The sequence below is a fragment of the Zonotrichia albicollis genome, chromosome 9, assembly GCF_047830755.1.
Source record: "Zonotrichia albicollis isolate bZonAlb1 chromosome 9, bZonAlb1.hap1, whole genome shotgun sequence".
Taxonomy (NCBI): Eukaryota; Metazoa; Chordata; class Aves; order Passeriformes; family Passerellidae; genus Zonotrichia; species Zonotrichia albicollis.
Window position 1 is genome coordinate 35,366,372 of NC_133827.1, and position 27,331 is coordinate 35,393,702.

At 38.9% G+C, this 27,331-nt stretch overlaps 1 protein-coding gene across 12 annotated transcripts in view; it reads left to right on the top strand.

Annotated features, from left to right (window-relative positions):
- The window catches only part of PEX5L (peroxisomal biogenesis factor 5 like), a 102,335-nt gene extending 75,211 nt beyond the window's left edge, over positions 1–27,124 (top strand). For 6 of the 12 annotated variants that reach the window (XM_074547398.1, XM_074547391.1, XM_074547393.1 and 3 more), the window contains 12 exons: positions 1,233–1,442; positions 2,502–2,628; positions 3,134–3,230; positions 3,660–3,734; positions 8,633–8,728; positions 15,122–15,238; positions 16,142–16,285; positions 17,152–17,222; positions 18,011–18,208; positions 19,502–19,667; positions 20,031–20,188; positions 20,822–27,124. In XM_074547398.1, coding sequence (XP_074403499.1) covers positions 1,233–1,442; positions 2,502–2,628; positions 3,134–3,230; positions 3,660–3,734; positions 8,633–8,728; positions 15,122–15,238; positions 16,142–16,285; positions 17,152–17,222; positions 18,011–18,208; positions 19,502–19,667; positions 20,031–20,188; positions 20,822–21,026 — 1,664 coding nt within the window. In that variant the 3' untranslated portion in view covers positions 21,027–27,124. The remainder of the gene's footprint in view (positions 1–1,232; positions 1,443–2,501; positions 2,629–3,133; positions 3,231–3,659; positions 3,735–8,632; positions 8,729–15,121; positions 15,239–16,141; positions 16,286–17,151; positions 17,223–18,010; positions 18,209–19,501; positions 19,668–20,030; positions 20,189–20,821) is intronic. The other 6 variants (XM_074547399.1, XM_074547400.1, XM_074547394.1 and 3 more) reach the window with 3 other exon arrangements.
- The last annotated feature ends 207 nt before the right edge of the window (positions 27,125–27,331 follow it).

Consider the following 27,331-nt stretch of genomic DNA (forward strand, 5'->3'; position numbering starts at 1 on the left):
ATTCTATTTGAAGTATATTGTCATTTGGAAATATTTTTAGAAATCATCCCACTCCTCCTTGGTGTCTGTGCAGAGGTAATCAATGCTGTTGAGAGATCAGCTGAGACAATAATATCAGCACAGCCCTACTGGGCTCTCTTCCTGCCTCAGAAAAGGACTTGGCTTGTTAGAAGACATTTAATTAAAATTTACACCCATGCAAATTATTAAATGAATAATTGACAGCTGAGTGATTTTCTGCACATCTAATTAATGTGTCTGTAGTAACAAAAGCTGAAATACTGAATTAGATAACAATTGTAAGTAATAATTTTTCCCTTTAAAAAATATAGCTGAAGATATTACAGGGATGAATAGAACTCTTTCAGATTGTTTAAGAATGGTGTTTGTTTTAAAATTTACCTGTCAATTTTACACCTGCCTTGAATATCTATCAGATTGGAGTGGGGGGTGTCAATTAGATTTATTTAATAATAAAATAAAAAAATATTCTATGAAGACTGATGAAATTCAGTGATTTACAAGAACACAGATAAAGCACTGCAAGAGGTAATGCAAATTGATTTGTCAAAAACACCTGCCCTGTTACATGATGATAAAGAAGGAGTTTTTCTACCTTTTACATGCTGAAGAATTGTTAATGTTACCCTTTAGGCAAATATTAAAAGAAGAGCTGAAATTGAACATTTTTTCCATACTGATACAGTCCTTAATAGAAATGGCATTAGACTTTATATTCAGTATTTATGGCCCAAAGGGCAAACACCAACAACAGCAGAAAACTTTAATAAACATCCACATTCCTGTTTGACCCAGGTCCACCCAGGAAGCTATTCCCAAATGGATTGTGGCACAACAGCACTGCCCTAAGCAGCTGTGACCAGGACTTTAAAAATCTAATATTAAAGCAAATCTTATCGAAAAGCTGAATTGAACAGGGAACCCTCGCAAAAGAGGGAACCCTGTGAAGGCCCCAGCTATAAGACCTCAGATGTCTTTAAGATTTTCAGAGGAAAAGCCTTTTTAGCAAATCCACTTAACAGCATTCAGTTAAGCACTTGAAATCCCCAGGCAGATTTTAATATACTGGTCATCATCTTTAGCCAGGAAATACACACTTACTCTGGCCAAATGCAAACACATCAGTAATTTTTTTCCCCAACTAAAACAAATCTTACAAAGTGAGCTATTTGAATTCAAACAACACTGAATTTTAACATTTTGTCTCTAAGTATTATCAACAGGTCTGGATCTCTTGGATCTTAGTGAACCTGTCTTACAAACCCAAAACAAAGCAAAGAAATCAGAGAATCCTTCAAGAACTGAAGGCGTAAAAGCTTCAACCCTCAGAAAGAAGACAGAGAATCCTGACCTGATCAGTGTGGATTCTGAGCAGAAAGTCCAGGCTGCCAGAGTTGCAGACAAGTCTTCTCTAGATTTAGGTAAGAGTGCAGCTGTTTCATCAGTGCTCCCTTGCCCTGCTTAGCACAAGTTTCTCCTGGCTACTTTCACAAAATAATGAGCAACACCAGAATTTTTGCTGCACCCCATTTCAGCAGTGTAGCCTTTGCTCCCCATTATAAACTACCTGAAGCACTTCAAACCTTAAACACATTTTTCATTTTGCCTCTGCCATTATACCTATTAAGTTGACCCTAAGTGTGCTAATAAAGTTTTGAAATTTCTTTGGAAAAAGGAATTTAGTCAGGGTGTGTAAAATGGTAGAAAAATCTGTAGGGGTGTGATGAAAAATTGGTAAAGGACACAAATGAGAGGCACCCATGCTGATGTCCTTTTCAGAACTGCAGGTGTCAGAAATGCACATTTATATTTGTAAATACTGCTTTATCTCTGCATAGGAGAGAAAAAAATCATCCATTCTTGACAAGAGAGATATATTTATACAGACTGAAAAAAAAATCCCCAAAACAGCTCAATTTCCTGCCAAGCCTGATCTATCGACAAGCTTTGGAAAAGGTGAATTTGATTTAGTTCCATCCAAACTAAATTACTTGCAGTGCAACTGAGAAATTTGCAAGGTAAATGTAATTTATACCAAGGCAGCAAATTTTCCATTCATCATCACAGAAATTCTTTTAGAGACCTTTATCTTCAAACAGGAGCTGAACATCTGATCTTTGCAAAATGAGTCTGACATGACCAAATAATATCAGTTGCCTACATAGTCATTTTCACATGTTAGTCTCTAAAAGAGGCTTCATTTTTACAATTTGTTTAAATTACATAGAAATTACTGATTTGAACTCAAGAATTCCACTGACATTCTGACTATGAATGCTAACAGATTTAGAAAAGTGTTGTGAATTTCCAAATATTTTCATACTGTATCAACTAGAAAGGTGCACAATATTTCTTTATGTTGGACCTTTATAAAAATATAGGCTTTGGTGGCATTATTTTCTCTATAACACACATTTTACAGAGATAAAATTCTCAGCAGTAGTTTCTTTAAAAGATTCATATTTATTCTTGTTTTTCAGTTGATATTCAGACACAGATAGAGAAATGGGATGATGTCAGTTTTCATGGAGACAGGAGTAGCAAGGCCCACCCTTCTGCAGAGAGAACATCAACATCATCCAGAGCTCCATCAAAGGAGATTTTATGGTACAACGTCTTGCTTTCCTCAAAAAAATATTTCCAGCCTGGCTTTCTTAATTCACAGAGATGCTTGCTTGATAACAAATCATAATTTTAAACCTGTTATGGTGACATTAAATGTGTCCAAGCATATATTTTGGACAATGTATCACAAACAAGTGCACGATAAAATGCCATTTTGCCAGCAATTTTTAATGGTGTGGAAAGTAGCAGGTGCAGTTACTTAATAAATGGTGGTGAGAATTCTACAGAGACATGCAGGGAAATCCTTTATTGTGGTGATTGATTTTTAGACACTGACTGAGGCACAGACTTGTGTCTTTGTCTAGCCTCAGTTGAAATGGAAGAGTATGAGAGCACAAAGAAGGGTCCAGGCACTTTTGGTTAAGTATTAGTGCAAGTTGAACAATTCAGTTGAAGGAAATAACCTGATTCATCATTGTGTGCTTGTGAAGCTGAAGACACAGGGCAGTGTGTCCTAGTGCTGAGTGTGTAAATGCATTATTTCTAGGTCCACAGAAAACAGATCACAGTCTGAGCTGGCTAATGTCAAGAGTGCCTTGGACTCTGATTCAGCATCAGAATTAGAACTTGCACCTGCAATACAGGTAAGAGGGTTTGGTAGGTTTGTTAACCATGAAAAGGCAAGGAGGAACTTCCCACTGGCTAATCACTGACACTCTGGGAGAATTGCTCATGGGATATTTTCAGGATCATCAGGGAAAATATCTTCACACACCTCTGAAATGAATAGGTTATGAAATTGAGTATGTCAGCACCTGAAACATTCAGAGTTTAATACTGCAGTGGATTGAGACTTTCCTGTACAGAGGGAAAAACGTCAAACTGCAATTTACAGCATCATCTTTTTCCCCTCGCTCCAGCTCTGAAATTCAGACTTGTAGTGGTTCCCTACCCATGTTAAATTTAATCCTTCAGGTCTCTTGGTCAGGCAGGAACCCCCAGAAGTGGGAAATTGCTGAGGAAAACAGGAAGCAATCATTGCAGCAACGTTCATTAGCAGTTTATCTCCACAGGTGGGGGAGCAGTGTGGTCACAGGACTTTTTCCTGCTGGAAAAGGAACTCTAATACCGAGGGCTCTGGGCTGAAGGTTTGTAGATTTGCCCAATTCCACTGTTGTATTGTGTCTTGGACAGGTCTTGTTGGAAATGATTGCTGAGGGTTGCATGCATGTATGCACACACAGGTACAAATATACACAAATACATTTATGTATGCATTCTGATAGATCAGGCTGCTCACACACCTTCTTTGCTGCTACTTACTTTTTAACTGAAAGACTTCAGCCATTGCCACTGGAAGGGGGGAAGAGAGAGTTTTCTGGTGGATTGGCTTTTAGTTGAAAATCATTTTCTCACCTCCCACAGCTATTTTTAGGCATGAGGTTGAAAAACCTTCTGTCAGATAGAAAATCTCTAAATTAATGAAAAATAATTGCCTCATTTAAAAATGGAAAAAAATGAAAAAAATGAGACACTACGTGCCAAATGTGTATGCTAAGATTATACTTTTTTTTCCCAGAAATTAGAAACAGAACCCAGTTATCAGATCCATTTTGGGTTTCTCTTAGGCAAAAACATGTTCTTTACTTCCCTGCTGTCTCTACAGTACAAACAGGGATTTTTTTTCTTCCCCTCTAGAAAGCCTCACACAAATTGTAATGCATGATACCTTTCCTTTCTCTACAATAGATTTGTACATCTCAGTAATGGAGAACACCTATTACACAGTGCCATCCACTTGAAATGGATGCTGTGTTCTCACTTGCTTTGGGCTGATATTGAAGCACCTCTGACCCTCTTTTAGGAAGCTGTTCCTCAGCCCAGCAGATCCAAATTCCAGCACATTTGTGCTCAACCAAGAATGTGTGTAAGCCAGGTAGACAGTCACAGGATTTAAATGCTGTGGCTTTTGTAAAAGCAATTACAAATTCAGTGAATCTCTACTTTATAAGGTCTATTTCCTTTTTATCTTCCACTAGAATAACTGCAGAAGCAAAAATCCACACTTTTCACACAGTTTAAGTTCAGTTAGTTAAGGCTCCATAATATTTTGTAAAATGACTTCAAAATAAAAAACCATGAAGTTGAATAAGTCAACTTGAAAAAAAAGCAGAGACTAAACTTCTTATCTGTTGTCTTGGTACATTTCATGTTTTGTTTCGGTTTGTTGTAACCTGCTTGTTTCAAACCTGTCGTCCATTCGAGAAAAAAAATGTGAAATTAATAATGCAGAGAAATGAAGTGAGAATTTGCTCGTATTCTAGGTAGGTTACAGGGAAATGTGGTATTGTTCACTGCCTGTTTCATCCTGCTCACACTTGGACTGTCAGAGTTGTCAGCTCCCAGCACTCAGGCTCATCTGTCTTGACTGAATTCTTAATCTGCTTGCAGGAGAAATCACGTTAGGGCTTTTATCAAAGCATATGTTTTCCATACTTTGTCCTCTATAGGTCTTGTCTATCTCATTTAAGGGCAACCTTTGCAAATGCAACACATTCTGCCATACCCTAAAGATTTCATCTTGTCAAACTTGCTGCAGTTTTCCATCAGCAGTTTCCCAATCACCTCATCACTCATCTTTGACATGTTAGATTTAGCTCCTCAAAGTGAAATGCTAAGTAACTAGGTCATATTTTCATTAAAATTATGCAATCTTCTTAAGAAAATCCTTTATTTACCAGCACTTGTGCCAATACAAAATCCAAAGGACAAGCTTTGAACTACAAGGAGAAATATGTTTGAAGGCTGTAATGGGCAGTGGTCACTGGTGGCTGTCACTGGATGTGGCTTCTCAGCATTTACTCAGATCATATTTTATATATTATTAACTTTTAAACTGTATTGACCCAGAGTATCCTTGTTCTTTCTTTTATTTTCCATTCTGAAAATTTCCTTGTTGTGCTTTTATTGGTACTGAGATGTCCTAAAGTGTTTGGGGGGAAAGGGGGATTTTGAAGGGTTATTTTTAATCTTAAAATTATAAACTGCAGAGGAAGATAATATGCTCCATTTTCTATGCATAAAGTCTGCTCATATTTTAACTCTTTAAATATTTTCCTGAGCATTTAAAATATTTCAGCTCTCCAGGGCTGCCCCTCCACTCCCATCCCCTCTCCCTGGACCAGCAAAAAGCAGCAAATTTGGGGCTTTTCAAGGGGCTCTTCATTTCAGGGTGTCACAGCCCACAGTACAACTCTGCATTGTCTATGTGCAAATGCAGTTTATGTGGGTTTTTTAAGGTTCATTTAATGGAGGAGAACATCTATTTCTGTGGGGATGATGTGGGGACAGAGTGCCATGTGGCAGAGGAGGGGAGCTCTCTGCTTCTTGTCCTCTTTCCCCTCTGTGCTGCCCCTAGAAGCTCTCTCTGCCCTTCTGCAGTACAGCTCAATCTGAATATCCTCATTTACAGCATTGTCCTTGACCCAAGGAATGGCAGTCACTGGAAACAAATGGGTAAAAAGCAGAAGTAATCAAACTGTTTGCAGGAGCCAAGTCATAAATAATGAAAAGGCCAGGACCATAATTAGAGCCTATCAATAGAGTCCTGTGTCAAGGAAAACAAATTTAATTCCTTGATCGGATTACAGGTTGAGTTGATAAATGTTGATGTGTGATACTCTACAAGAGTTTTGAATTAATATGTCATATTCTGCTTGTAAAATTGGCACGACACAATGTGAAATAAAGCAGTTGTTAAACAGATTAAAACTGGCCAACCTGAGGGCTCAGGAGCAGTAGTTATTTACTAGGAGTTGTAATCACACAGGGATTGTTCTGGGATTCCAAAGACAAACAATGTTCTTCAGTGTTATTGATCTGAAAATAAACATGCAAGCAAATTCCTCAGAGGATTTCCATATGATGCAACAGTGGAATAAAAAACAAAAATAAGGGATATGTAAAAAGGAGCTGGTGATCAAGGCAACTGTTTAAATACATATTGCAATACAGTCCCTGGGAAAATCACACATTTCAGAGCAAGAATGTAGGCTCTGCTTACAACACTCTGCTGGAAAGCAGTTTGAAACAACGGGAGTGTTCCCTGTGCAGTGCTGGGGGAAGAGGAATCTGTAGAAGCAAACATAATTAGTGGGAGACAGGAGATCACCTGATTTCTGCATAGAGAAGCAGCAAAACAGGTGCTGGAATAAAGGGTTAATTTTGGTTGTCTGGATGGCTATAAAAAATAAAGGGGGAGAGTAAAAGTGACACAAAAAGGTTAAAATCTGAATATTTCATATTGAGAATTTTTAATATTTTTATGCTTTTATATTATTAAATGTCCTTATATCACTAAAACCTGATTAAAATCATCAGTATCTTTCTGCAGAGAAAATAAGGAGTATTTAAAAAGTATGAAAAAAAAGAAGTAATAGAGAAACGGAAATTAAAATTAATAAGAGAAACAAGGAGGGAAGTTAAACAAATTGCAAACAAAGTGATGACATTAAGGTCTCTTGATAACTTTAAATTAAACCCAAGCAACTTTCTCAAAGAAATTTATTCGAGACATCATTTTGGTTCCATGGGTGTTGACAGACAAAGGCCATCATGTGATACACTGACAAATAAATTATCTGAACCAGTTATCTCTTCTGCCCTAAGTTCTACTAATCAGTAAAACACCTGTTTTATGTATAGGACTGGGTTTTGATTTGTTTTCAATGACAACCTGAAATCTCTTCCTGGCCTCACCAAAGGAAAATAATATTTTCTAAACATGGACTAGAGGAAGAAGATGTGAAAGCAGAAGCAATAGATCCTCAGTGTGGACATTCCCTCACTCTGAGTTTCCTGTCAGAGCAGAGTCCAGAGGCCAGCACAGGAGAGCACTCACAGTTCCCACCACCACCACGAGCTTCTCACAGAAATTGTGCTGTACTGTTGTTTGCTTACCTTATGTGTTTCATCCACTCAATGTGCATTTCACTCATTGCTCTCTAACTGAGAGACCAAAGCCTCAGGTACAAAACAGAAAACCTGGGGCTCATTTGACAAATGAATGTCATCTTTCTAGGAAAAAATCCATGTGTGTGTTCAACCACAGAGAAATGTGTTTGACCATACATCACATGTGACAAATGAGTGTTAGATGTTCCATCCCAGCAGAGCCCATTTCAACTTTTGCAGAGGCAGCTCAATGAGTCTGATGTGATCAAAATTAGTCTTTTAGCAGTGTGGTTCACAGAAATTTAATATCACAAGTACAGTCATCAGAAATATAATCAGGGAAATTAATGCAATTGGAAGCATGGGCACACAAGTGGCTAATGAGTTTAACCTCTTGACAAACACTGGGGAAAGGATTAGCAGTCAGAGCTTTGTTTAGCAAGATTAGGCCACTTTGTGCTTTTTCTGCCATCCTTAAATATTGTTTGGTTTTGTACAGTGCTTTTTGTAAAAAAAAAAAGAAATGTTTTTAGAAAAAGAACAGGGAAAAAGTTACTATGTGCTTCAGTGGGATTGACCAATATTATGGTACATAAGAGAGATGCTGATTGTGAAAAGGATTTGCCCTTCCAGTGACATCCAGGGCAAACCTGGCTGTCCAATGTGATCCCAAAAGAAAACCTGAAAGAAAACCACAAAATGTGCAGGGAAAAAAAATGTTCCTGGCTCATAGTCAGTGGAAAGCATTACCACAGTCATAGTGCAGAAGGAACAAGGAAGGTAAAAATCTTATACAAAATATTCAGCTCTCTCCTTTTGTAGTCCAAGCCTTGCATTGCCTTTTCTTGTATGTCTCTTTATCTTTCACACATCTTGAGTGAAATGAAAAATCTACAAAAGATAAATTTCTCTGCTTCCCATGAGAAGTGGGAACTGTGCTACAGCGTAAGAGAATTCAGAGGAATTCATGCAGGGAAAGAAGTAGTTTTCCCCAAGAAAAAGGTCATTTGGGGCTCTAGACAATTAAGGAAATAACTCAGAAGTGTGACAGAGGGTCTATCATCCCTTTCTGATTTATTCTTCTATTTTTTAGGCACGGTCAAGTAAAGAGCAGCGTTGGGGAACACCTCTTCTCTCCAGAAATCACTCCTTGGAGGAGGAATTTGAAAGAGCAAAGGCAGCTGTTGAGGTATTATTTCATTTACTGTTTTCATTTTCAGCTGAAGTTCTACAGATTTCTTTTTTATCTTACAGCACAAGCAGAGGAGAGTTGGAATTGGATTATTTAAAACAGAGAAAATATGCCGTCCCTGGAGCTATTAATTTAAAGTAGCAACTTGTCTCTCTAAAAAAAGGAAATCCAAAACACTGAGCTATAAAAAAGCATTAGAGATAATCAAGTTTTTAAGCTGGATTTTTATTGGTAGAGCAAATGAGTAAATGCCCCATAAATGCAGCAATTCCAAACCACAAGGAAAAGAGGGAATTGTGTGCCATCAGTTCTTTACACCCAGACACAAACCAAGTCTCCCTGTGCAACCAGAGCTCAGAATCACTGATGAACAGCACAATTACCTGCTGTAAAGCAGAGCTGTGCAGAAGCACCAACCATGCACCATTTTCACATTTTTACAACCAGTGGCAGAATGCTTAGCACAGGAGTACTCTTGTTTACTGGTAAATCTATTTGGTTTGAGAAGATAGAGGTATTTGGATAGTTCTCCTATTGTACTTCTGGGGTTTTTTCACTGACTTCTACAATTCCAGCATCTAAAACATCTCTTGTGTGTTGTCCTATACCACTAGTCCAAATTGATCCTGTCTAGACACAAAGCAGAACACAGGTTTTTAGCAGAACTTCACAAAATTTGATATAAGCATTGATCTGAAGCATCATTATCTTCATTATCTTCTTAGAGGTTCCCATTACCACAAAGAGCCAAGACAGCTCCATTCCAGCAAGGACAGAATTTCAGGCTAAATTATGTAACAGCCACTGAAATGAGTTCTTAGGGTGCAGAGGATGAAGCTGTGAAACTAGTTCCTCAAAACTGGTTATTTTTAGCATTTTCAGCACTGCAGGCTCATTAGTCTCCAAACCATCTAGAACACTGTAGGGATGTTTGAGTTTAGATTTAAATTTTAGTCATGTACTTTAATACTCTTCTAACTCAAGTTATAAACCATTCTAATTCCAGGGTCGACAAATGAACTATTCTAGACTAATATTGGCTGATGAGAAACAAAACTATGCCTAAGTCTGATACTGGCTTCTAACTAGAAAGAGAATTTCTTGTTGAAGTAATTAATCTGATTTGTAGGAGTTTTTTCATTGTATGCTATGGTAAGATGCAGGTACCATGGTTTCTTGGGATTTTATTGCAGGTACCATGGATTTCTTGGGTTTCTACCATGGTTTCTTGGGATTTAATTGCACACACAAAAAAATCTGGTCTCAGCATACAAAGCTAAAATGCACAAAATCAGTAAATTAACTCTTTCATAAACCAAGCGCAGAAGGTATTTTTTCTTTACAGATCAAATAAATTCTTCATCAGCAACTGCTGGTGAGGCACAGGAGATGTTTCTGGTGTTACACATCCCACACATATTTGCTCCTGGCAGGAAAGGAGGGAACTGCTTTCAATTTGCCACTGCTGGAGATGCTTTAGATGTTCCTTCTTGCTGATCCTCAGGGTGGGATGTGCTGGGCTGAGAGTTGGAAAGGCAGCACAGGGAATCTCATGCTGAACGTCTCAGTGCTGGTGGTTAAGCAAATGATGACAGAACTCCTGCAATCGCCAGAAACTTGTGTGGTGGGGAGTTTCCAGACACTCACAGTAAGAAATATGAGTTGAGTCCAACAACAGATTACAAGACATTATTGAATTACTGTGCAGAGTAAAGTGAGGAGGAGAATATATTGTAAAAAACCCCAAAACCCTACAGACCAAAATGTCGTTCTGAGGCAACAGAGACAGGTTGTTAAAATCCTTTAAAATGCTCTCAAAATGGCTATTAAAAAGAATTAAATTAAATGTTTCCCCAGCTGTAGCTGGCAGCCTTAAGTTATTCTTTCTGCTTAAAATAGAAACTTGGGCCAGGTAGTTAAAATGTAAAGGAAAGGATTCTTTAAGAACTCACAGAGCAGTTATTTCCATTTGCATCTGAAAAGAGCTGAATTTTCATCCTAGCTAAAATGAAGTAGTAAGAAAGCTGGAGTGATTGAAATAAATTGGACCCATCTCAGAAAGATTAGTTCTTTCTTAAGCAGAGAATAGATACAGGTCAAAAATTCATTTTTTAGGCTTTGGATGTTTCTGTGTAATATTCTTCAGTTGGGAAAGCTCCAAGTGGGAAGATTAGCCAGAGAACTGATCAAGAAAAGGAAGTAAATCTGAGGTTCTTGGTGGCCTAGTTTGAAAGGAATTAATTAACAATTCAGTAAATGAAGACACCAAACTTTATCCTCCACCCAGTATTCACCTCAGCGCTTGGGGAATGGTTTTAAGATGTCAAACTTTGAGATTAATGAAGATTTGTGAGGTAATTCTTTCTTAAGAAGGTTTAAAGATGTCTATGCCATTGGGGAATCTTTTAAGAATAAAGTGGTGAGTAAAATAGCTTTTTTACTAGAGAGGGGGCAGATTCCCTTGCAGTGTTTGGGTGCTTGCAGACCTTGCTACCTTTTCTGTTGTTCTGGAAATTGGATTTGATTTTTGCCTCATGATTTTTTGTCTCAATATTTTCCAAGTTCCATAAGAACACAATCCTTCTGATAATTAGCTCTGTTTCACCAAAAATATGTACTTTTGAATTTTTTAAAAATGCCAGGATGGGGATTCAGATCCATCCTGTACTTCTATTCCATTAAAACAATTGTTTATTATACCACCACCCTACCGGTGATGAGTTAGAATAAATAAAAATAAAAGCAACAAGGTACAAAAACTTCCAACTGAGAATTCACAGAGATGGAAAGAAAAGCTGTTTTGCTATTTTCTTCTTCCACATTTCTCTGATTAAACTGCAGATGCCACACTGTTTTGTGAGCTTATGCATAAGAAATTTTGAGCTGTCCTTCCCAGCATCATTTTATTTACAACACAATGTCACATGAACCATCTGCTCTATAATGTACTGCTCTGAAGCATCAGAGCACATTACAGCTAAATTATGTGACAATAGGAGGAAAAAGATGGGATTAATTTGTTCTAGCCTAGGAAAACACATTCCAGGACCATCAGCTTTGTGGTTCCCATGAGTGCTGGTTGGATCCTTTCTGTACCTACAATATTCCTGTCTCACTATTTAGACATTTCTTTGGATAGGCCTAAAACTGGCCAAACCATATGTTAAATTAGGAACCAGGAACTTGAGTCATTCAGATGCATTTCATTTTATATTCTTTCAAAACACAGTGGGAATCTTTGCCTTGATAAACATTTTTTATCTCTAAACCTCAGTAAAATTTTCAGATTTTGTTTCAAGAAGATATCAGCTAAGGAAATTTTACCTATTTAAGCATACAAGTTTAACTTACTGGGTTTTTCACATCAAAGAGTTTGGTAATGCAGTAATTCAGAGAACAATGACAGAACCTTGCTCATGCATTGGTCAGTGAGCTATATTTCAAATTAATTTTTGGCAATACAGGACAGGCAAAATTCCAGAAATTATGACAATAGGTAAATTTATAAATACTTCTCCTGTCCTCTTTCATTGGATCATAGGAAATAAAGAGCCTGGGAATATTTTGCCTCCCATTTGTTTAACTGCTTCAGCATATTTTTAAATACAAAGAGTAAAAATAGCCTTTTTGACAAAATGCAGAATTTTCTGCTTGGAAGAAGTCAGATGGTATGAACATTTTTCCTGGTTGTCATTCCTCTTAACTGCTGCAGATGATCTGAGAATGTGTTAAATGTGTTCAACTGGGCTGAAAACTCTTGGTTTATCCAAAGTACTTTGCCAGCCTTAAGGTGGCAAAAACATTGAAATGAGGTTAATTGGCACTGGTGGTGTAGCAAATGGAGCTAAAATTAGACCTAGGAGCCTTGATCCAAAGCCAGGTTTCAGAAAGGCTCAATATTAATTTAACCCTCCTGCCACTGAAGTCAATGAAAAAATTGCTAAAGGCAGCTGAAATAGACTTAGGCCTCCAGCAAAGACTGTAATATTTCCAATATTTACAATTGTAATATTTACAATTCTCCTCCTCAAGGACACTGAACTGCTCTGCCGTTGACATTGGTACCAGCATTGGGTCAGAGCCTGGCCCAGGTGCTCAGGGCAGCTTTGCTGTGGCTGTTTCAGACACCCCTCGTGCTGAACATCCTCAGAATTCTGCCTGGCCCAAACCTCCCCTTATCCCTACAAAGTCACTCTGGGTCCTGTGTCCAAGGAGTGCAGGATGAGCTGAGAGAGATTACAGCAAAGCTGGTCTCATTGCATTTCCCCCATCCTTTGACTCTGTAAATGCAAATTCAGGGCACCTACTTGAGTGCACAGCAATTCACTGGGTTTTTACATGGAGTGAACTTCTGTGAGAATTATAAATATATAATATATAAATAATTATATATTAATATATAATATATAATATATAATATATAATATATAATATATAATACCTATATAATATTATATATTATATTATATATATTATATATTATATATTATATATTATATATTATATATTATATATTATATATTATATATTATATATTATATATTATATATTATATATTATATATAACATATTATATATTATATAATTATTTCTATAAATTAATCTGGCTAAATAAGGCCATTACTGATTAGTTTTCAGTACTTGTATTAATTTTTATCTGAAGGAAAGGAAAATTTTCACATCTTTACCTCATGCTGAATCTCAAATTTACTGCTAGTTAAACATGATCACATAATTTTTATTTCAGTGCTGGGCAGATTTGCACTGAATGAGAATCAGTTGATGGAAGCATCTGTCGAATAGGATCTTTTTGGGGGTTCAATTGCCTCTGGTCATGGCTGCTAAGAGTTAAAGAGGGAATGATCTGATTCATGCTCCCAGCCTTTTCAGACCCTAAATGGACATTTCAGTGCAATCTCACAACTCTTTATATGAAAGTATTTTCTTCAAGTCTGGAATGAGAGCAAATTCTGAAGTGGTGCAACAGAGTGGTCGGGGGCAGTTCACTGCTGTTACCTGGAGTGAAATCTCCTCTCCAAGAGGGAATGATTCCCAACTTATTTCCTTTTGCACAGAGGAGCATAGCAGAAACCTTCACAGATCCAATAGTTGCATGATTCAGACAATCCTGAATTTCTTCCTGAATGGAGGACAGTTTGCTTTCCTTTTCCCCAGCACCTAAGGAGGTTTACAGCAAGCCATGCAATCACATTTTAAGCTCTATTTTTCCAGTCATGCCTGGCTGTGGAGCTGCACCAAAGCTGTTAGCCTTATAACAAACCCTCACACAAAACTATCTGGAGCAGTTCACAAAACCTTCAATTAATTTTGATTAGCACCTTGCTCTCAAATGGTTCTGTCTAAATCTCAATAGATATATTTGTGCTGTTGTCTTTGATATAAATAAGCTGAGAAACTGTGCCCCCAGTGCTGTCAGCTCACTGAAACACTGGCCATGTCCTTGTAGGAACTGGAGAATTTTGGAAAGGCTGGTAGTGCTCTGCAAATACTCTGCCATGGATCTCCTCCTCAGAGTCCCATGACTAGTGTGTGGAGGCTGAAAAAGTAGCACCTTAATTTGGCTTCTCCCCTTCCATAATTCTATTTCTGTTTCTTGGCATCCTTTCCTAGTAGCCACAGTTGTTCCCTCCTTCTGGTCGTTGCTAATCTCATTCCTTGTCCTAAATCTCATCTGTTTTTCATAATTTCTCCTTCCCTTGTATGAGCATTTTTCCCTCATCTTTGAGCTGAATATTAATCTTACTGTATGATTCTATGATCTCTTGTAGATTCCTTTCTCAGCAGAGTATACAATTCTCCACTATGTCAAAAAGCCCAATTTGTATTACATCCCTTGCACAAACACCCTCTGTCTAAGCTTGGCATTTCTCTTTCTCACAGCTGAAAATTATGCTGAACATACCAAAGCAAGCAATGCTTGCTCTCTTTCAAGCTGTTTTATCTATTGTTATTCTTTTGCATATGCACTTAGTTGATTTTCCTTTTTTTTTTCTTTCTTTTCTTCATCCAAGGACTTGCAGCATTGATTGCCTTCAAATTTTATGTAACAATTTGCTGTTAGCATCAATAAGATGCAGTGTAAGCTGCTGCAAATCCTGCTTCAAACAGGACATACACTGCCTCTGAGATAAAGAGTGCTCTGTTGACAAAATGCATTCCAATATAAGAGATGAGATTTAATTATCTGGAACTCCAAACAGGAGCTGTAGCATTTCAGTCCATGTGATTATTAATAGAATTAATACTGCTCAGCAAAATCGACACTCAGACCACGGGTAGAAAGAAATTCAAAAGTTGTTTAAAAAAAAAGCAGAAACCTTTATTTTAAAGTTTTGTTGTTCATTTTCTCTTTTCCTCCTTTTCTTCTAGTCTGACACAGAGTTTTGGGATAAAATGCAAGCAGAGTGGGAAGAAATGGCTCGCAGAAACTGGATTTCAGAGAACCAGGAAGCACCAGGACAAGTCACCATCTCAACCATTGAGAAGGTAACACCAGGTTTTTTATTGCAGTACAGCTTTGAGATGAGCCTCAGCTCTTCCAGGGAACCCAAGGAAACTCTTGGACATGAAAGATAATTTTGCCCCAAAGAGTTCATCCTCTTTAATTGCCTGTGGGTGGGGCAGATTTGGAAGACATTGCCACAGTGGAAACATGTTTAGGCTTGCACACAGCCTAAATTCAGCTGAAAGGATCACAAAGCAACTGCTGGATTTATGAGCACTTTTGAAATCAGGCACTTAAGGAAAAGCACCAAATAAAAATACCTGGGCCAGCACATTCAAAGTGCTGAGGATAAAAATTATGGAGATTCCTTCTCTGTTCTTCATTCCTTCCACTCCATATTCAATTTGATTTCTATTATGTAGCTGATATTACCACACACCCTTTACACTGCAGTGACAAGAGAAAAAGGCAAAACTTCAAGGAATACTAAAATAAACTCAGGTGCTTGCAGCACAGTTGTGTCTCTGGAAGGTTAATTGAGGATTTCAGGATTTTAGCTGAGCAACTGTGAGGTTATGAGCTCTGCAGGGATTCAGCTGCTTGGTGTGTTCTTTAGCACCACTTTGGATGTCCTGGGCTCAGAGGTTCAGCTCTGCTATTGGGCACTGTGAGATGTTGACATTGCCTGTGATGGAGAGCCCAGCACAAGCACCACTAGGTACAACTGCAGAGCTAAATTAAAAATAAAGAGCAGAAACATAAATGCCTGGCGATGTGACTTTTTCCACTTTTTGTCATTGAAATCCCACGGGGGGAGCTGGTGCCATTTCCAGAGAGCAAAGGTTGTTTACACCATTTGGAAAGCAGTGAGTCACTGCATTTTTTAGACTTGTCATTCTCTGCAACTTGCCATTCACCACGGCTCCATTATCTCTCTGCTCCAGGGTTATTATTTCCACACTGACAATCCCTTCAAAGACTGGCCTGGTGCTTTTGAGGAAGGACTGAAAAAAATGAAAGAAGGTGACCTGCCTGTTACAATCCTCTACCTGGAGGCTGCAATTCTCCAGGAGCCCAACGATGCCGAGGTATTCACTGCTCTGCCTCCTCCTGGCAAAGGGAAAAGGAGCTCCCTGCAGCAAGGAATGAGGGAATGGTTTCTGGGCTCAAACCTGTGCCAGGCATGACTGACCGAAACATTGGATTCCAAGGGTTATGAATTAGTGTGTGCCTTTAAATAGATAACGAGTTCTTCACTGGATGAGAATCTGGTTTTGAAATATTTTTGTTTGAAGTATTTCAAACCTTCCCTTCACATCCTGATATTTTCAAACTGTCTTGTAAACACTGCTATCAAAAGATGAATATTTTTGATTTAACAAGACTGCTGAAAAAATTTTAAAGTTATATAAATTTCTTCATGTTGCTGTTTCGACTGGTTTATATTTAAAGTCTGTTTTTTGTGAAATGTTAAAAATATTTATGCTGTATCTAGGGCTCTTTGAATCTCCTCCTACATTAAATTAAACAGAGCACTTCAAAAAATCAAAGAATCCCAATCTCCCTAGGAAGCCCTAATATATAATATACATAAAATATATTTAGAATAAACCCTATATATAATATAAAACTAAATAATTGTTCTTCTATATTTTCCATAAAATTGAAGCAAAATAAAAATGTACAGTAACTCAAATTTAAGAGATCAGCATGTGATTTGTACACTGACAGAATGCCCATACATTTATTGACAATGAATATTTATTAGCCCCAAAGATATTCAGAACTGCATTGATTCGGACTGTTGGTGTGCACACTGTAGAAAAATCTGTGGTTAGTGCTGGACATATCTGCTGCTTTTCCTCACCCCTGTGTTTAACAGTGATTTTGGTTGTAACTCTGTTTGCAGTTGGATATATGGAAGAAACTAAATAAATGATTGTTATTTTTGCAGGCCTGGCAGTTCCTGGGTATTACACAGGCAGAAAATGAAAATGAGCAGGCAGCCATCGTGGCCCTCCAAAGGTAAAGGGAGATCTGTCCTAAACCTGGGGTCTGATGAGTGCTGGGTATTGGAGACCTGGGGATGTTTAATGCCATCCCTACCTTGGAATGAGAAGCATTTGTTCAGCAGAGTAGAGCATTGACAGATATAGAAACTCCCAGTGACTTCAGAGGGATGACTAGTGATTGATAGTTCTGTTTTATTAAATAAGTGAAATATTTCATGGAGTAATTCAAGTACATGCACAAAAGAAAAGTTACATTGCCTAATAAATACGAGTTAGGCATGATGCAAATGAAGTGCTTTTTTTACATTCCAGCCACTTGGCATATTTTCTGTAGTCTGTCCTCTAATGAAGAGGTTTTCTTAATTGGAGTGAGCTCCCTTCAGCTGCTGAATGCTAAACTGCCAACAGCTTTAGGTTGATGGAGATGTAAAGATCACAGAATTCTTGTACGTAAAATGTGAGCTCCAAAACATCAGCACTATTATTACTATTATTATCTTTCTGTAATGGGTTTTTATGTTTCCATTTCAAGCAATATTCAATTGCATCAGCACTGATAACCATGAAGTTATTTCACCTAAGGATACTCAAACTTGTTTATATGTCCCTTATTAGCTTACCTGGATAGAAATCCAAGGGGTTGCCTGGTTAGGAGCAAAAAAAAACCAAACTGATCATCAGCAGTTTTCAAAAGAGCAACAGTGATGATTGTGATTTTCTTCACATGGATTACTTTGGAACAATTCAAGCATTGTGCTTGGCTGCAGAAATTTCTCAATATATTTTTTATTTTCTGCCTAGGTGCTTGGAACTGCAGCCAAACAACCTGAAAGCCCTGATGGCCCTGGCTGTGAGTTACACCAACACTGGCCATCAACAAGAGGCCTATCAAGCCCTGAGAAACTGGATAAAGCAAAATCCAAAGTACAAGTACATAGTGAGAAGCAAAAAAGGGTCCCCAGCACTGACAAGGAGGATGTCTAAGACAGCAGATGACAGGTAAATGCAGTGGAAATCCTCACAATGGAAATACAAATGATAGCCCTAGAACTGGTGGTGTCTGCTGTGTCCCCTTGTTCTGTAGAAGTCCAGCCTGTTCTCTATATTGGAAGAACATGTCTCTAATAGCAGGAGAGGGAAGCCAACAGAGAACATTTGATTTAATGACTGAAGGCTTTATCTTTTATGCCATCCCTGGAAGTTAAAAAAAAAACAAAAACACCAAAAAAAGCCAAAAAAAACCCCACAACCAAACAGCTTAAAATCGATGTTTCTCTTCAAATCCCATCCCTTTCCTCCATCCCTGTCTCCTGCCTTTCTGTTCCCATATCCTGCACCCTCATCCTTCAGCTGCTTCCATATCCATACTGAGCCTTTATCCAGCTCTACCTGTGTGTGTTTTTCCTACTGTTCACTGTTCCTGCTGTTTTCCATATCCCAGCCCAGCAGAATCCAGGAATGAGCCATTTTGCAGTGCAACCTGGGTTCTCTGAAAATATTGGGAGGTGGCATCTGTCTAACCAAGAGACAACACAGCCATTTGATTTATCTTGGCCATCTTAAATTAAAAAAAAAATAAAAATCATGATTTGACAGCCCCTCATCATGATTTCGTGAGGACAAGAAACAAGTACCTCTGGGCTGTGAGATGCATGATAAAGTCATTAAAGGCATAAACATGATTTAGAGAACCAAACCACTCAGGCTATCTCACTGCTTGTCATTTTGAAGACAGGCCTTATGTTTTACCCTCATCACTTACAATTCTTGGGTTGACAAGATAATTTCATGTGAGTAAAAATAAAATATGCAGGTTCTGCTTAATTGCTAAGTGTGTTATTCTACTTTGGCTTCATCCTACTGACATCTGGTGCTGTCAGTGCAAAGGTTTTAAGTGGGCACAGAAGTCTTATGTTTTGGCATCTTTCTTCAAGGGTCTTGGCTGGTCCCTTATGTATTCCTCTTAAAAATACTACTAATTTTGCCAGTAAAGAACTGTTTTATGTCTGAGAAACTCATCTAATTTGAATAATTTTAATAAACCTTCATGTCATTCCACTTGGGTTCACAGCTGTACTTTGACCCTATTTCAAAGATGAACTTTTTTTATTTCAGACGTGAGTTTACAACAGCACCCTGAAGTAAACCTTTGCCATGATGAAGAAGCTCATTCACAAATTTTAGGAATATAACACTTCTGATAAATCCACTACAAAGATTTTAATTTGAGGCTATGCAATCAACATTGAAATATTTGAAAATAACTGTAAGTTATGTTTCTTCCTTGTCTAGCTCATTGCTTGAAGAAGTAAAGGATTTGTACCTGGAGGCTGCTCACCAGAATGGTGATATGATAGACCCTGACCTGCAGACAGGACTTGGGGTTCTTTTTCACCTGAATGGAGAATTTAACAGAGCAATAGATGCATTTAGTGCCGCTTTAACTGTTCGACCAGAGGTACATTTTAAACTTTTACATTTTTTTAAATTTAGCTTTACAGGCCATTTCCACTTTCCTGTCTGGATCAGGCTATTATTAATGACATGTCACTTCTGCTATTAAAATTTTAAAACCCAAAATAGAAATGTTAATTACAAGACATAATTAACATGGTCATTCTTCTGTTTAGGAGCAGATTTATGCATGTCCAATTCCTACCTATGTGCTGATTAATGATATTAAATACATAAAATTGCTTTTGATCACGAGTCAGAGCCTCACATTCCTTATCAATTAAGATACAATACTACTATTTTATGCAGTCCTCTTCCTTTGCAAGCAAAAATGAGACATACTGTAGAAAAGCCATTTTCTCCCCAGGACTATACCTTGTGGAACCGCCTTGGGGCAACCTTGGCGAACGGGGACCGCAGTGAGGAAGCTGTGGAAGCCTACACAAGAGCTCTGGAAATCCAGCCTGGTTTCATCAGGTCCAGGTACAACCTGGGGATAAGCTGCATCAACCTAGGGGCATACAGGTGAGCACAAAAAGATGTGTGAACAAAGAGTCAGGCATCACAACTGCCAAGGAAAAATTCATTCTCAAGCTGGAGGCATCTAAGAAAAAAATAATCAGAATATAGCTACATAAGGTCAGCTATTGTAAAATGTTGTCATATCATTTTACAGAGGACTAAAATGTAGTTTTTTACCTCTATGTGTAAGTACTCTTATAATCAGTGGGATTGTTCTTGCACTTAAAATAGTCCAGCTCTTAAGAGCCTCTGTAAAAGAAAATGTAAGAGCCTGTCTTCTAAAGGAAAACTTGAGTTAAACTGCTTCTAGTAGGGCCATCAAAGACATCCTACAGAAATGAAAGTGATATTCAAGATGATATTCCAGGGTCCCAGCTGTCAGGTTGAGACATGAAGATGAAGGGGAGCTTTGCTGAAATGAAGACAGTGCCCCCAAATGTTTGGGTAGACTGAGTTATGTGTTACCCCAAGCCAGGCCCTCCTGTTTGATGAAAATCAAGCAAGAACAACACATTGTATTATTTTACATTGTAAAATAGTGTATTTAAGCCTGGCATGGAACTTTAAAAAGTTTGCCTGTAGTTGTTAAGCAAATTATAATGCTTGTTTCTTTTTTCTTTTTCTTCTTCCCAACAGAGAGGCTGTCAGCAACTTCCTCACTGCTCTCAGTTTGCAAAGGAAAAGCAGGAATCAGCAGAACGTTCCCCACCCTGCTCTATCAGGCAATATTTGGACAGCACTTCGGATTGCTCTGTCTATGATGGACCAGCCAGAACTATTCCAAGCTGCCAATGTGGGTGATCTAGACATTCTCTTAAGAGCTTTTAACCTAGAGCCGTAATAAAAAGGATTCACAAATTGATTAAATTGTGTTAGGAAACAGAGAACTTTTTTATTACTCATCCCCAAATGACCACATTTTCCAAAAGATCATGACTGTAGATCAGTAGGGGAATTCCTTCAGACATTATTCATAAAGGGAAAGTTCAAAAGCACAAAAATAGTGTAAATAAATTCAAAGTCAAAGGGTTGAAATGAGCTGTGGCTAATCGGACAAAGCCCTGAACTAGATGAAATAGCAATTTCTGAAGAATCTCCATCCCATGCAAGCTATATCTCTCTACATACATACAGCTGTAAAAAGAAAAGTATCTTAACAAGAAACCTAGATAATGGTTATTGCACCTTAGAGTGGCAAGCAGTGCATCCAAGGAACCTGCTTAGTAGCTCATTGCACTATGCTGACACCACTTTGCCCCACACTGGGGATTCCCTATCCTTTGGTTTCTTTGATGAAAAATCTTCCCAAGGTCCATTTTTAACACAGCTCTGAAAATAGATACATGTACAGGGATGTGTTTTGTTTTGAATGTATTTATTAGCTGGCAATCAATGTTTTGCTTCCAAAGGTACCTGGTTTAATTTGGGCCCAGTTCTGCAGGCTCATGGGCCATATGCAGTGTCAGGAGGAGCACAGTCCATGCAGGGCTATGAAGTGAGGCCAGGTACATTTGGGGAAGCCAGGTGTTGCCAGCAGAAGAGGCAATTTGCACTGGAATTGTTGCTGTTCAAACCAGCTCCTGAAGGAGCTCGTGGCAGGGTCTGCACCTTTCTGTGTACTTAATGCACTTTAATCTTTCTTTTTGTAAAATAGTGCTATGCTTTTCTTTTAGTCACCAACAAAGAAATGTACAGGATGGCCTTGTTGGCAGAGAGGACCAAATATAACTTCCTGAAATGTAATGAGAGGATTCTCAATATTTTTATGTTTAAAAATGGAAATACAGTATAAACTGCATTAACAGCTAGAAAGATTATTATATGCATCCATCAGGTAGTGCACATATACATGCATGTGCATGCACATACATGTTGAATGCAAATTATGTCATTTCAGAACATAAAAAGCTACAGATCTTTGTTGCAAATGAAGAAAAATATTTGTAGGGATTACTGCCTGCAGACCATGCTCAAGGGAAAACCTTCCCTAAAGAAATTGGTCTGTACAATGCTTGTAGGATTGAGACCAAGGCTCCATCCTGCTGTTATGGCAAACGGCAGCAAAAGTCTCCACAACCTCCATGATACCAGAGAAAATCCTCAGATAACACCAGTATGTGTGGCTGCTCACAAATGTGTGCATAAACACACTATTTCCATTTTCCCTGGCTGGATGAATGGGGAGCAGGGTTGGGGCAGTACCAATCCCTGATGAATGGATGGATTCAGCTACAATCAAACACATTTAGCTCAGGGTGACTGTGTCAATCAAAAAAGGCAGAGAGATTTTTAGGAGGTGATTTTCAGTTGTTGATATTTTAAATATTTTTCCTGAATAGCAAAAGATAAAAAGTGTTATTGGATGTGTTGATCAGGAATTCAGTTTGCAGAGTAGCTATGGAAATGTGTCAAAGTGGGACAAATAGCACATTTCCTATAAACAACATTAGAAGAAAAATCCAGCTCAGAGGTCTAAAAAAAGAAATCCAACTGCACAGATCACAGAGAAAGATGCTCTGTGGGAGTTGGACAGTTTCACCAGTACAAACCTAAAGTTTCTTGCAGCTGTCTGTTATTTTGAGCCACCACTTAAAGGAAAATTCCATGTTAAGACAGTGTAATCACTGCATCTAATCACCATCTATAGGTTGTTAAATAAAAATAATTCTCATTGGGAAAATAAAAGTCTTACTCCTCACTCTCTCCCACTCAGAAGAGATGACAAAACAGCCACCAAAATTTTTAGGAGTGCTGTATTAATGCTTTGTTTACACATATATTCCTGTTTACCTATCAGGTGTTTCATAACTGATTCCTGCAGCTTTCTGTGAGGATGGGAGTGCTGGGAATGTCACTTTGGCTAAGTGGGCTGCTGTGTGCATATCTGCTGACAACAGTTTGCTCTTTTGCTTTGACAGCGATGTCTGATGACAGCTCTTTATTGATAAGGCAGAGCAGAAGGTGCAGTGCAATTGAATCTGGGAAGTGATAAGAGAGAAGGGAGGCAGCTTTGAGAAGAGGCTGTAAAGCAAAGGCATATGTGCTTAGGTTTTGCTTGATGCCCTGCCATCACCACAAGTTCTTCTAGGATATCCTTTGTGCTGGGGTGTAGGATAATCAGTGCTTATGCAGAGGAATTAGCTGTTCAGGGACTTTATTTTTGTATCTTTGAAATTAACAACAACAACACCAAAAAAGTATTTCTCAGAGTCAAAATGACAAGGGGTATTTGATACTTGTGGCAGTTCAGTAAACATTTCCTCCAGCCTGTGGATGAGTAACACAGAAACCATTAGGAAAATGTTATGCAAGTCCAAGCCTCTCCAAAAAGTACAGACTAAGTAGGTAGCTCTTGGTTTATCCTGGGATGCACTGCTGAAAACTGCATTTATCTGCTGACACATGTCCACACCCATGGGACTGGCAGGAGCTGTGTGTGTAACCTTGAGACAGCTCAGCAGGGCTGGACTGTGCCCTCCAGGCAGGCTGAGCCCCCAGCCCACCCCAGCTCTGATCCCAGCTGCTCTCTCTGCTCTAGTTAGCCTGTGTGCCACTGACAGGCTAAAGCAGGGCAGATGGGAGGGGACAGGGGCACATCTCACACCGCTCTGGACTGGTCACTGTGGGGCAGTGCCCGGAGACTGAGCTCACCTCACTCTAACAGGTCAGACCCAGCAACTCTTGAGACTTCTGGGCATTCCTTGGGATCCTGGGCTTTATCACCCTCCTTCAGCCCCCTTGCCAAGCACTGCCAGTGCAGCAGGCAGGACTAGAGACAGCTTTGAGCTGACCTCCTCTTGGCTTTCCTTAAATATTCAGGACAAGTCTGTATATTTGCCTGAAGAAACATGTGAGGAGGCTGCAGCATATTAACAACCTGAATAGAAAATTCATCTCCTTGTGCTTCTAACCAAGCATGAGGTGGGATAAAGATAAATAAGGCGGGTGCTGAACAGTAGCAGATTGAGCCTGAGAGTGAGAGACAGCAAATCTGGGTCCTGTTCTCAGCACTCCCTGGGAGCTCGACCAAGCCAAAGCCTCCTGCCATCCCTGACCTGCCCAGGTGTGCAAGGAGGGAAGGAAGATGGGGACAGCATTCCTGGCACTCCCTGGGAGCAGGGGACAATCACTGCCTCCCACTGCAGGGGCCAGGTCACCCTCCCCTGGGCAGGAAGGTGACACAAACACAAGGGTGCTTAGGTCTAGGGAAGCAGCTTCACATAGAAACTACTGATTTCAGCAGAGGAGAGACTCAGACATTTCAGGATGCTGTGGAGCATCCATGAGGTGAGGCCCAATTAGACTGCTGCAATGGTGTATCACCATGTCCCACTCCTCTTTCCTTTTCTTGTTACTCCTCTCTTTTTCCAGAGGTGATTGATCACTGCCAGGCAACTGATTCCAAGTTTTTGAACAAACTTTTTTTTTCTACTTTATACTTCATGCAATTAAAAAAAAAAGTTTTCCTACCCCGAGCATGGGATTGACCTTGTCCTCCGCAAAGCTTTAGGAATAGTTATGACCCAGAAGACTGATCCATGAAACTGCTGAGCCTGTAAGCCTGGAGTCTGCACTTTGCATGACCAGTTCACATGCAGGTGTTGCAGGAGAGGGCTGGCTCTGGTACCACTGCAGGTGCTGGGCAGGAATCCCAGGGACTGTGCAGGGAGTGAGGCTTTGCCATGAAGGCAAAGGGCTCTTGGCTGCCTGACCTCTTTGAACTGGGATGTCACAGGAGCCTGGTGGCCACAGGCTGCTTTATGTCAGCTGGAAGAACCAATATGATTTTTAGGCACATACATAAATGCACCTGTGTCCAGTGGCGTTTCCTTATGATCTGACAAATCACAGCTCTTGTAAAAATATCAAGGGGGAGGTTCAAATGACACAAAAGCTCATGTGACAATATTGCATGCAACTGCATTAACCAGTAACCACTCTGCAATATTAACCCCCAGCATGCAGCAACGCTACCTGAGCATGTGTTTAGAGAATGCATGCAGAAGGCTCACACATAGGCTATTCCAAAACTTTTGATTCACATCATCTGTGGAACATTTTACAAGTCCTTTGCATCTGTCAGACTCAAATCTGAGTTGTTCATATTACCTGGAACAGGCCAGACCAAACACAGTGCCCTTTTAAAATCCCCTCCTTAGAATTCACTTTGTGTTGTGGGTTTCACTGTTGCTCCAAGTGTTTAATTAATAACAGACATCTGTATAGCAGCTTTTGCAGACATGTTTTAGTCCTGCTTTTTAGTCCTGAGAGCAGGACCCTCTCAAGAATGAAAAAGCTAAATCTGCACAGCTTTCACAGTGAAGCTGGGTTGTTTGGATTTTCACATTTTCAACTCTAGTCTCAACCACAGAACAGCCAGCTATCCTAGGAATATCCACAGAGCACTCCATGGCAGAAATAACAACAGCTGTCCTCACTGGTACAGCCAGAGCCTGAGGCCTCAATCATTGTCTGCTGGAGCCAGTGAGAAATGGAGCAGAGCATAAATTGGTTGTAGATCTCTTTTGCCCAAACTTGCATCTGCAAAACGAGACATATTAGTTACTTTCGCATGAATTACCTGCACAGTTGAAAAAATGTGATTTCTGGTCACCAGTGTTGTCAGCTTAGCAGTCTGTACAGTGAATCTATGTAATAAATGTTAATAATATACCAATTATTCACAAAAATGGTAAGACAAAATGCACTGCACGTTGTGAAAAAAAAATGGTGGATATGCAATACAGTATTATCTACTATTCAAACCTTACCTAGGCTAGAATCAGATTCCTTCATTATGGTTCTACTGATTTTTGGACTGGTGAAATAAATCAGAGAGAACAGGAGTGCCATGCATGAAGAGATCACTGACACTTTGAACAAAGGTAGGAAAATGAAAAATAGGCATGTCAGAGAATCCATGGGAAGCTTCAGAGCCTCAGCCCACAAAGTAACAGGTGTTAGGCAAGGTAAAGAGACAGAAGGAATCTAAATTTTCCTACAATATGCTGTAACTTTACAAATGCTTGCAATATGTGACAGCCCATTGAGCAAGCTTGCATGGTCAAGACTTGATGTGCTTTGATCTCTTTTCCCCTTCTACATTTACAGAATGCCATCGACATTGGCTGAACCTTTAATTTAAATAGCCTTTTTAATATCAGTAAGCTATTGTAAATTCAGAAAAATAAAAAAAATTTATAAATATATTTTATATATCAGAGTATAACATAACATATCTAGAGTAAAATAAAACTATATAGTTTTGAGAGGCATTCTGTGTGGCTTCTTCTATATGCTGTAAACTGTTTGAAAACCTTTGCAATCTTGCATCAGTTCTTTTGGCTTTATTTTTAAGCCAACATAGAGGAAAGAAGTGATTCCAGGGTTGGCAGATCCTTTCACCTGGGCCATCTGAAGAGCCCTGTAGAGCTCCCTGGGCCCGTGGGGCAGCGCAGGCAGGGCTGGGCAGCACTGCCCAGGTGGAAGCTCAGCCCCACACCTGAATGTTTACATTCCCTTACCAAGGCTCACACTGACCCAGATTCAGAATCTGAATGTAAGAACATCCTGGGTGCAAGGTCAGTTTCTTACCACAGGTAACTCTGCCTCTGTATGCTTCGTGCATTATCAGCTGTGTATAATATTAAACACAGACTATAGTTTACTGATGCTTTAATTTGGTGTTTCCCTGCACTGCTGTTTAAAATAATCTATTTCCTCAAAAAAGAATGATGTGCATACTGGATGTGTTAAGTTTATTAAGGTCATAGATGACTATTTGCAAAGCACCACACTTAATGTAGTATTTTTGTACTGTAATGGAAGCATGCCTTCCTTGGGTTCTTTTCCACATATTAAATTGTATTTATTAATTGTATTTATAACTGTGCAATTTTTAAATATGTTTTAAAAATAAACTTTGTCTGTGGCTTCAAATATTTCAAAATCTCTTTTCAACTTGAAAGGGTCTTGACTTCAATTACTTAAATGGAAAGGAGGGATCTAAGTCTCCAACTGAAAGGATTTTTTCAATAAGGTATTCTATTCTATTGTTTACCAATTGAACACACTTCTCTGCTTAAAAGTAAAGTTCAGAATATGCTTTTGTTCTCATTTTTCCTAAATTCATTGTTTTTCTGAGGC